At 42.3% G+C, this 11,379-nt stretch overlaps 1 protein-coding gene across 5 annotated transcripts in view; it reads left to right on the forward strand.

The window, feature by feature from the left end:
• efr3bb (EFR3 homolog Bb (S. cerevisiae)) overlaps positions 1-8,182 on the forward strand; it is a 52,702-nt gene extending 44,520 nt beyond the window's left edge. For all 5 annotated transcript variants that reach the window (XM_049484003.1, XM_049484007.1, XM_022662921.2 and 2 more), the window contains 3 exons: positions 3,982-4,088; positions 4,166-4,215; positions 4,529-8,182. In XM_049484003.1, the coding sequence (XP_049339960.1) occupies positions 3,982-4,088; positions 4,166-4,215; positions 4,529-4,634 (263 nt within the window). In that variant the 3' untranslated portion in view covers positions 4,635-8,182. The remainder of the gene's footprint in view (positions 1-3,981; positions 4,089-4,165; positions 4,216-4,528) is intronic.
• Positions 8,183-11,379: the final 3,197 nt, after the last annotated feature.

Genomic DNA, 11,379 nt, shown 5'->3' on the forward strand with positions numbered 1-11,379 from the left:
CCCAGCCTGTCAGGGACGCATCTGTTGACACTACCACGCGAAACAGAACTCTGCCTATAGGCGAGCCCTGGCAGAGCAGGCGGGGCTCTCTCCAAGGAGATAGTGCTTTCATACAACCCTGGGTCACAACTATCTTTTTCTGGAGATGGTGTGAGGCGTTCAGGCGGTGTGATAATAGCCAGTGCTGAAACGCACGCATTAGAAGTAAACCCAGCGGAACTACCGCTATCATTGACGCCATTTGACCCAACAGCTGGAGAAATTGGCGAAAACGTAGACTGCGCGCCAGCTGAAACTGCGCGAGGCAGTCGCGGAACGCACATATTCTGCGCTCTGACAGACGCGCTCGGCTGGTGAGAGAGCATATTTCCAACCCCAGAAAAGACAGCTTCTGGCTGGGAATTAGAGAGCTCTTTTTCAAATTCACCGAGAAACCCAGCCGCTGAATATGGGATAACACAGCCCCTGTGTGCGCTAAAGCTTCGTCCCTCGACCGTCCAATTAGAGCCAGGTCGTCTAGATATGAAAGCACTCGCACTCCTCGCATCCGCAGAGGAGCGAGAGCTGCTTCCACACACTTCGTAAAAGTGCGCGGGGCCAGAGAAAGCCCGAACGGGAGAACGAGCCACTCGTAAGCCACGCCCTCGAAGGCGAATCTGAGATAACGTCTGTGATCTGGATGGACTGCAATGTGAAAATATGCATCCGTGAGATCTATAGACGTGAACCAATCCCCCGGGCCGACCGCGCGAAGGAACTGGCGAAGTGTTAGCATTCTGAATTTGAAAACTCTTAAATGCTTGTTTAATGTTCTTAAATCCATAATTGGACGTAACCCCCCGCCCCTCTTCGGCACCACAAAATAACGGCTGTACCAGCCTCTTTGTGCATCGGCCTGAGGAACTACACGGATCGCCTGCTTGCAAAGAAGAGTTTCTATCTCCTCTCTGAGCACCGCCGCAGCGTTGAGTGACACTTGCGTGTACACCACGCTGGAAAAGCGGGGGGGGCGCTTTCGAAACTGCAAGCGGTAACCCATGGCAACAGTCCGCTCTACCCAGGGCGAGACTGCGCATGCGCGCCAGTTTGCTGCACGTGCAGCGAGCCGGCTGTGATGATATGCTACTCGTGGAGGGGCGGAGCCCTCCTGTGGCTGAAATTGGGAGTGCAACACATTTTTTTGTGGGCTGGACATTTTTATTTCGCCCTGAGTTACAGAATGCAACTTTATTATTAGGGCACCCTCCCCCCACCCCTGAGTACAGTGACTGGGCTGTGGGAATGCTTGAACACACGTGTTTACAGAGAACAGGTGATTTATAAACGATGTTGGGGCAAAACGTGCCCTTTTTGAACTTGGCCCCGGAAGAGGGGAAAAACTGCGCCTCTTCGGTGGCTTTAGGGGAGAAACTGTGGTGTCTCCGACCAGCGGAGACCTCACTCCCCCTTCTCTGCGAGCTAGGATGAGTCAGGCTTCCTCTTCCTCACCGCGGAGTCTTTCTGGTGCCCGGGAGGAGGACCTTTGCTCCAGGCTGAGTGGCGTGGAGTGTGTTTGGGCTGCTGCTGCTTGGGCGGGGGATTCCCCGCAGTAACCGTAGCAGCGGGCCTCTTCATCGGAGGAAGCGGCGCTGCGGGCTTGCGGGCAGTCAACTGCGGTTTCTGCTTCTCCCGTCTTGGCAGAATAGATCGCAAAGCCTCCGTCTGCTTTTTCCTCAGCTCGAACTTGGCTTGAATGGCTTCGAGTGACTGGCCAAACAGACCTGCCGAGGAGACCGGCTCGTCCAAATAAGTCGCCCGGTCTCTGTCTGGCATGTCAGACAGCGTTAGCCACAAGTGGCGCTGTGCCACGACAGTAGACGCCATTCCTCTGCCCAGCGAGAGAGCCGCACAGCGAGACATACGCAGGATGTAATCTGAGGCAATTCTAACCTCATTTAGCAGAGCTGTTAGCGGGCTGTCCGCGGGTAGCTGGTCTCCGAGTTCGGCTAGACACATCGCCTGGTAAGTCTGGAGGAGAGTGACTGAACTCATCGCTCTGGCCGTGCCTGCCTGCGCGCGATAAACCTTGTCCAGCTGGGAGAAGGAGAACCGGCAGTGCTTGGAGGGAAGCACGGCTGGTCCCGCGACTCCCTGATTATGAGACGGAGCCAGGTACGCTGCCAGCGAAGGCTCCATCGGAGGGGGGTTTAGCAGCCCCGCCTCCCCTGACCCTTCCAGCTCGAGAAACTGCGCGTAACCAGGCACCGTGGTGCGGGTTGACAGCGGTTTAGCCCATGACGACGTCAGCTCTGTCATGAAGTCGGGGAAAAGTGGGAGACGATGCTTCACCACTTGCGGAGCCGGGGGAAGGAAAAATCCCGCGAATCTGGTCGCTTTTTTGGACAGATGAGGAGCAGGCCACTCCACGTCCAGCTTTTGCGCCGCACGACGGTAAAGGGAAAAGAAAGAGGTGTCAGCCTCGTCCTGTTTACCCTCCGCAGCCGTCGGGGCTGGAAGAACCTGCAGCTCTTCCTGCTCGTCTTCGGAGTAATCAAGCTCGTCTACACCGAGACCGAACGGGTCGTCGTCCTCGAGCTCGGCTGCAGGCTCGGAGAGCTGCGGCTGACACGGAAGAGTCAGCGACGGCGAATTCATTTCGCACATCTCCAGACTCTCCATGTGCTCAGCCCAGTTAAGGCAAGGTTCCCCTTCGTACTCGGCTTCCTCGACGTCCGAACAGGACGGCCCAGCCTTTCCGGAGATCAGGGGATCCTCGCGTGCCACTGCTGCTTGTCCGAGAACTTTCTCAACGAACGTTACACTGCGTTCGAGGGTCGACCGCCTGAGCTGGCGACAGAGCGCACATGCATCAGGTTGGACCAAGGCCCTCCTAGCATGGACGATTCCCAGGCAGACTGGACATGCATCATGTTGGTCCTTCTCGGTAATGGCAAAACCACATCCCTGAGGACAAGGACGGGAGGCTTTCTTGCCAGGCTGAGAGGTAAGGTTGGCTTGCGAGCTCATTTTAGGCAGCCGTTAGCGAAGCTAAACAGGCTAGCCCCGAGACTTACAAAGCAGGTTTAAAAGCAGCAAAATCCTTTAAATAACGCTCCGCGGGAAGACGACTCACCAATATGAGGTTGTTGTCGTGCTTGCCTAATGGAACAGTTAAGTTATCCGAAGGATTGCTGAATTGAGCTAACTAGACTAGCAGAAAAGGTGTAAGGTGTTCTCAGCGAAGTGAAGAGCATAAGAACTGAGGAGTGATGCTGGTGACGTGGGGTTATATGCAGGGGGCGGGCCCTCCTGCCCTCGTCACTATGCATCATCTGCCTTTTAGGCGTGATTAAAGGTGTCTTCAGCCAGACACGCAAGGGCGTGATATCCCATACATTATGTGTTGTACCGAGTGAATCGACTGAAAGGGAACTGGTCATGATTGTCTGAGCATATAGATTAAGATAGGTTAAGCTTTTAAACCAACTATGGTAAAGGGAATATTCCCCTTTGTTATTGTGCCAATGAATACATATTGGCTACATGCACACAGCAGGTAATGTGTCCTAAATACAAATTTGTAACCAAATCCAATTTTTAGGCTGTTTATTCTTTCTTGTCAATATGACCAATGCCCAGCTTTCATCTGAACAGTTCACACACTTATAAATTGAGACACATGCACAAAGGGGAAATGGTTCGGTTTTATCTTCGCCAGAATCAGCCAGAAGCTGCCAGTGGCTGGCAGAGTGCAGCTCATCACTGAGAATGTGTTTGAGGTGACTAAAAACTGGCACGTTATTTGGTATCAGACACTGTTTTGGTTTTGAGTCTCGGGTTTTGAGCCTTTTTTTTTTCTTTTGACACCCTAGCCACGTCCTTCTCTGACTGTATTTGACAATTTGTTCATGTATTTCACAGAGCAATTCTCTTAGGGGCCTCAGATATAACCCCAAATATTTATATATACTCCCACTTAATGCTGTTGCCTGTTTTATACAGTGGACACTGTGGGAATGGAGGAACAGGAGAGAGAGCGGAGGAGGCAGGTTGTGGAGAAGTTCCAAAAGGCTCCATTTGAGGAGATAGCTGCCCATTGTGGAGCCAGAGTAAGAGTGCTTTACAGATTGTGTTAGCAAAAGGTATTCAGGTGCAAAAGTGCTAATGCAATGCTTTTTTTATTCAGGCTACAATGCTACAGAGCAAACTCAGTCAAATCTTCGAAATCACAATCAGGTGAGCTTTTACATGTTATTTGATAATACACAGGAACTAAACAATATTTAGTACCTTAAAGGGTTTAGGCAGCCATGAAATGTGTTTACAGCTACTTATTTCAACAATAAGTAAATATTATTCCTCTAAAAATTTTATAATGTAAAAAAGACTTAGAGTATTTGGAAATAATTAAGCAACCGGAAATTTAGGCTACCTAAAACGATTGTGTTAATTATTTGTAACACTAGGCCCTTTGTTTCACAGATTTGACCTTTTTTTATTTTATTTTAATTTCAATGAAACTCTTCTGGTTCTATTCTTGCCTCTGCAGGCCACCACCAAGTCCGTCTGGGACCATCACAGCAGGATATGGTCAAACCCAGAGCCGCTCTGTTCCTGTGTATGAGATGAAGTTTCCAGATCTGTGTGTGTATTAGCACCACAGCCACTGAGCAGCCAGTGGGAGGCAGGCAGAAGAAAGAGGGTTTGAAGATGGAGCATATAGTCTGTGTGTGTGTGTGCTTTTTTTTTTGTTCCAACACTGAGATTTACAGAGCACTACGTGAGCAGATAACTTCCCCTTCATTCTCTGTCATCTCTTTCCCCATGGAGGCAAACCTCATGGCAATTTGCACCTGTGACTCCTGACAAAAAAATGACGAAGGAATGACGACAGAATAAAAGCGGACTCTATGTAAACTCATTCTGTATAGAAAGGCCATGTAGGCACAGTTTGTTTATTACTGCTCCTCTTCTACAAGCAGCTGCCTCAGCTTAGGGGTATGCGATGAGTATTTTAGCATTGTTTGCCATGCTGTTTTTTTTTTTAATTAATGGTCTAAGATTAATTTTAAGTGTTTGTGCTTTGCTAGTCCTTCAATGCCAACTATTTTTAAATAATTCATCAAAACAATCAATTTTAGATGTGTATTTTTAGAAAATGCGTACAAAGAGATTTTGCCCAGTCTGTTTTGTTATATTTAAAGCTTTAATGAGTTATTTTACTATTTACTTTTTTTAAAAAGCATGTCAGTCTATATTGGTGCTAATTTGATTCTATTTTTTTGTTGTTGTTTTGTAAATTTCTGACATTTATTTTTTCAGCTACACTAGACACTAGACAAACTTGTAGACCATCTGCCCTTCAAAATGTTCTCTCTTGAGTGTGATGAATATTTTGGAGATATTTGTGATTGAGTCTTTAGGGATGACAACATAGAGATTTTTTTAAAATGCAGAACACTTAAGTATCTGAAACTTTGGTGTGTCTCAAAATACAATAATTCAGAATTGTTCAACAGATCATCTCACAAATGCAACTTAGCTAGCACTATTCATTGTTCTGCTGTAGGTAGATTTGTTCATATGCATTTAATCTGTTTCATGTCTGCTGTATTTAAAATATAAGGGACCTGTTTTCTGGATTCAGTTGACTAAAATGAAATTGCACTTGATAATTCTGATTGTTTTTATCGGCAAAAGCAGAACTTTACTCCAGTACTAGGCTGGATCTGCATCTATTTAAATGAGGTTGTTGGTCTTTTTTTATAATTAGATTATCTCATTTAACTGCCTTATTAGCCACTACAGTCTTGTAGTCTTTACAAATTAGCAAAAGCAGTGTTGTTTTTTTAATTCAGAAACAGTTGTTGTTATATTTATATACACACTAATCATGGACATGAATATAAAGACAAATAGGTCTTTACTGATTTCTTTGAACTGTTCTTTTTCTTGAGTAGACGGAGTTAAAACATGAAAATATATATAATTAATAATTCTCAGTGTTGTTTTTTGGTAAAGATGCATGTTATAGACTCATTTACTTAGAAAAAAAACTATTTTAACAAATCATTAAAATCATAATATTGCAAAGATAATCATGTCCATGATGAGCGTGTGTAAACCACAACTGCCGCATACAGTTAACATTAATTATGTATAAGATTATAATTATACACTATATGCAAACTATGTAAATGACCATGGAGATGAAAACAAAGTTAGTTTTAGATTGCGCTGATTTTGCTCCATGTTTGGAGAATTTTCTATAATTGAACAATATTAGATAAATGTAGATTAGATAAAACTGTGTGAACACCAATGAAGAACTAACCAGCATGAGTTGACTATCATCACAGAAATAGCGTCAAGTGAAAACAATGTTATATTTTCATGACCTACTGCAAGCTCTAGGGGATGGATGAAGATGTAAGAGTCTGTTGGTCTCTAAGATATTTGCTGCAGAAATAAGCCTTTGTGATACACCAGTGATTGTAGCTTTGCCAAATGCGTCCCCTCGAGTGTTTCCATGGCAGGAGCCTGTCCCTAGTGTGTGATCCAAGTCACATCAAGGCCTTCAGTGCATGTTTCAGATATTGTGGCTAATCAGAGGACATGAACTGTTGTACATTTGATTGTAGGTGCTCGTAACAGAGGCTTTATTTCTGTGAAAGGAACACACTGATCACAGAAGACCACGGTCCAATCGTCTTTTTGTTTATTGTGTCGTTTGTCAGTGATGGCAGTGCTGTGGTGTAACCAGCTTTTTATGCGCTGAGGGAATTCTCCCCTCGGTGTTGTATATTGTTGATCGCTCTCTTCTGTTTATTTTTTTTATTGTTATTAATCCAAAACATTTCATTCAGACAAATGCAAGTTGTGTGTGTGACTGTGTGTATTTTTCCCAGTGCAATGGAGTAGAGCTGTCTTGTGGCATTAAGTGGCATTTTTGTCCATGTCTAGGATTTTTTTGTTTACACAGTCTTTAAAGGACCTTCAAATTGAAGCCATGTTTGTAAGTCTCCTTAAACCAGCTAAAGCCTGTCTGTAGGTGGTCCGTCTTTACATGGAACTCAAAACATATTACATAATGTGCAATTATTGCGTTTAGTAACATTTAAATTAAAGGGTTTCTGAGTTTTTTAAAAATAGGTAAACACTTATTCAGAGTGGTTTAGTGTGAAATGTTTCATTGTACAGACGAGGATTGACTCTTGACTTCTTTTTTGATGATGGGTATCTGGGGTCACCATGTTTACAGCTTATATATAGCCTCTTTATTAAGTATCCAATTTCCAATCCAGCATTTTTCTTTGGGTACTTTTTTTATTACAGCATCCTGCATCCATCTCTCTGTCATGAATGTATTAAAAATATGGTTTAGACCAAACCCTGCATTAGGCAGCATATTAGAAAAATTGTAAGTAATAACTTTCTGTGAAAGAGCTTTTAAACTCTTCAGATGTCTGATTTCAATCCCCACCATTGTGAACTGTCTGCAGCAGGTTTCTCAGTAATAGTGCCATTTTACATTAAACCACTCAGAATTATTTTGTTTACATTTTAATTATTAATTAAAAACAATATAATGATTCAGCAGTGGTTTCACTCAACTATTACAATTACACTTTTAGAAAAGCAACAGACAAGTACGTTTACATTTAGAAAAGCACCTATTATCCAACCATTAATGTTGTTTTGAAAGGTTCAAGAAAGTTCAAGATTTAAGACAGTGTTTTTCAACCCTGGTTCTGAAGGCCCAGTGTCCTGCACATTTTAGTGTATTTCCTTCTAATTATTCAGTGTGTGTAGGGAGCAGAGAATATAAAATCTAAAATGAGCAGTGTAGTGGGCTTCCAGTTCCAAGGTTGATTTAAAATATACTCTCTTACATCACTTGTGTATGTTACTTTAAAAGTCTAAATGCATTGGATGTTGCTTATTACATCAGTATGTTGTAAACATACCCTCTTCTGGTCATGATATTGATGTACAGTGGAGTAGTCTGGTGATTAATTATGGTGGAACTGCTCGTTTGGTGGAATTTAAATTTAAGCTCAAAATCATCAATTTAAGGCAGCTGTTAAATGGAGGAAAAATAGTCTGCTTCTGTTTAAAATGGATAGGCTTGTACATGTAGACCACAACTGACTTTGTTTTACATGTCAAGTGTACAAGTAATCAATAAAACATACATCCAGTATTAATGAGTGGTTATTGCGTATTGGGTAGTATTCAGGGTTATTGGGTCATGTAAGTTTAATACTGTGCTTGTGGTTTTGGTAGCTGTTACATACAAGATCCACACTTATATTTCTACATTTATTTATAATAACAAAACATTTAATAACAGTCTACCGTCATTTTCTTGTCTTTATACAGCCAGTTTAACTTGGTGAAGACCCTTTTTCTACCTCTGAATTGAGAACGACTTTGAAATCCTTGAATTTGAGTTGGAATTACATATAATTCATAATACATAATGAAAGCGTTACACTATATATTACATACTACAACATTAACTGCATACAGATATTGTATGGAAAACAAATTAACATTTAAATTGCACTTAATTTCCCAAAATATCTTGCTTTATCCAAGTCTTTAAAATGGATGTCACAACATTTAGAGCATTTTAGGAACTGTTGACCATTAGATGAAACAATGTTATCCTTTTAATGTACTTTAATAAATAATAATTGCATTCAGATTTTTTTTTCCATTTGAATACTTTGAAATCAAGATACTGATCATTATTAAATATTAAGGGAATTTATGCTTAATGTTTGTGCATGTACTTCCATTTGGAAGAAAACTGCATTCTCACTGATATGTGTTAAGAATAATTTCTCTGAATTGCAATGAATTCAATTCCACTTTCTGTAATTCCAATTTAAATTCAATTCAACATCCTGTAGGGTTGAACCAATTCAAATCCATTCATTAAATTAAATTCAGAATTTTGCAAAGCCCTTTCTGTTAAATAATCCAGCTCAAGACCATCTGATCATTCAGAAAAAAAAAAAACATACCGTATTCTACTGCTGCCTTAAAATTCTTCAACTACCACTGAATTCTGTTGCAACTGCCCTGTTCTGGTGAATGTACATATTGGTGACAAACTGTAAACCAAACTGTAACGGTAATTCTTAAAAATATATATATTTCAAAGTCAATCGAGCACTGCATATGAGTCTACACATATTTCTCTCCTGAAAACTTTATTTGGTTTATTTGGGTGAGTAAATCCCTTCAGTTTATTTACAGTTAGCTTCAGTGTACCAGGATTCCTGTATTTTGTCCAATGGGGAAAAACCAGCCCCAGTAGCGGTGCTAGTCAGCCCGGTTAGCAACGCTAGCCAACCGCGGTTAGCAAGCGCTTAGTCAGCATGATTAGCGGCGCTAACCAGTCCCAGTTAGCAGCGCTAGCTAACCGTGGTTAGCGGTGCTAATCAGTCCCGGTTAGCGGCGCTAGCCAACCGCGATTAGCAAGCGCTTAGTCAGCATGGTTAGCGGCGCTAACCAGTCCCAGTTAGCAGCGCTAGCTAACCGTGGCAAGCGCCGCTAACCAGTCCCTGTAAGCGGCGCTAGCCAACCCCCGTTAGCAAGCGCTTAGTCAGCACAGTTAGTGGCGCTAGCTAGCCGTGGTTAGAGGCGCTAGCTAGCGGCGGTTAGCAGCGCCAGCCAATAGCCAACCGCTGTTAGCAAGCGCTTAGTCAGCCCGGTTAGCGGCAATAGCCGACCATGGTTACAGCAAGTAAATGCCGCCTGATAGCACTAGACTGAGGAACCTTGCGTGTTCTGGTAAGACAGGGCGCTTTCAGCTAGCGGTTTGTCCCACGTAGCTTGTTAGCTAATGATAAAGCGCAGCACTCAGCCTCGGTGCTGGAGAAACTTCACTGAAACTCCTGTATAAGGCTGCACTTCAGCAAAGTGGCTTTACTGTTTCTTACAACATGAACGATAAAATTCATACATAAAGTGCACCGGATTATAAAGGCACACTGACAATTTTGTTATATTTTAAGTCCATTTAAAAGCAGTACTTTTACACTTTTACGAGTAAAATATTTGAGTTGATACTTTACTTCTACAGAAGTATTTTATTCCCTAGTATCTATACTATCTAAATTACCTAACCTATATCTCTTTATCAATCCAAACTTCTGACTGAACACTAGACACTCTTAGGACGGGATTGGCATCAAGTAAGATTAAAAAAGGTTAAGGTTATTTAATATAATAATCAAAAGCTAGACGAGGCTGTCTGCCTTTAACACAGATGAGACACACAATAACACATACAAAATATAATCTAGCTATATGGGTTTACATTAGTTAACTATATTTAGGTTAAAGAACTAGCTACGGACAGTGAATACTAGTCTGCCTAGTCCTAATCAAGCTGATTATGATAAAGGTCACTTCTTCACACTCCAGTCAGATTAAGACCACCTCCTTGTTTCTGCTCTTACTGTTAGTTTATCAGCTCCACTGAGCACATAGGAGCACTTAGTAGTTCGTCTGTTTCTCTATGTACTTTATATTCCTCTTTTTTCACCCTGTTCTTTAATGGTCAGACCCACACAGGGACACAACAGAGCAGCTATTATTTGGGTCATTCTCAGCACTGCAGTGACACTAGCAGGGTGGCAGTGCGTTAGTGTGTGTTGTACCTATGCATGTGGGTCAGACACAGCAGTGCTGCTGGAGTTTTTAAACACTCACTGTTCAGTCTATTAGATGTTCCTTTCTAGCTGGTCAACCTTAGTCAGTTTATTCACACTAGAACAAAGAACACATCAGACATTTTACCATTTCATAGAAAATATAAACTCATTTAGAATTTAGTGGCAGCAGTGCATCTCAGAAAAGTCAGCGCTACCAATAAAAAAATAAGTGCTACCAATAAAAATCTGCAATGTGCAGCTAATTTACATGACAGTGTAAAAAAATGTTCCTCAGTGAAAAATTGGCTGACTTTGACTTTGGCTATCCCACCATCTCCAGTTCATAAAATTATCAAAAGAGTATCTGGAGAAATAGCTTAGTGCGAGGTACAAGGCTGATGGCCAATTTTGGATGCTGGCGATCTTCGTGCTTTCAGATGACACTTCATTAAAAACAGGCAAGATTCTGTACTGGAAATCACAGCATGGGTTCAAGAACATAACCAGATATCACTGTGTGTGAACACAGTCCTCCATGCAATTTACTAATGCAAGTTAAAGCTGTATCATTCAATAAGAAGCCATATATTAACATGTTCCTGAAATGCTGCTGTCTTCTCTAGGCCATTTTAAATAGAAAAAGGCTAAATAAACCACTTTTCTGTGGTCAAATGAATCAGAACATTACAACTTTACATTACATATTAAACAAGCTTTTAGATGCATTTTG

The sequence above is a fragment of the Astyanax mexicanus genome, chromosome 1 (assembly GCF_023375975.1).
Source record: "Astyanax mexicanus isolate ESR-SI-001 chromosome 1, AstMex3_surface, whole genome shotgun sequence".
Lineage (NCBI taxonomy): Eukaryota > Metazoa > Chordata > Actinopteri > Characiformes > Acestrorhamphidae > Astyanax > Astyanax mexicanus.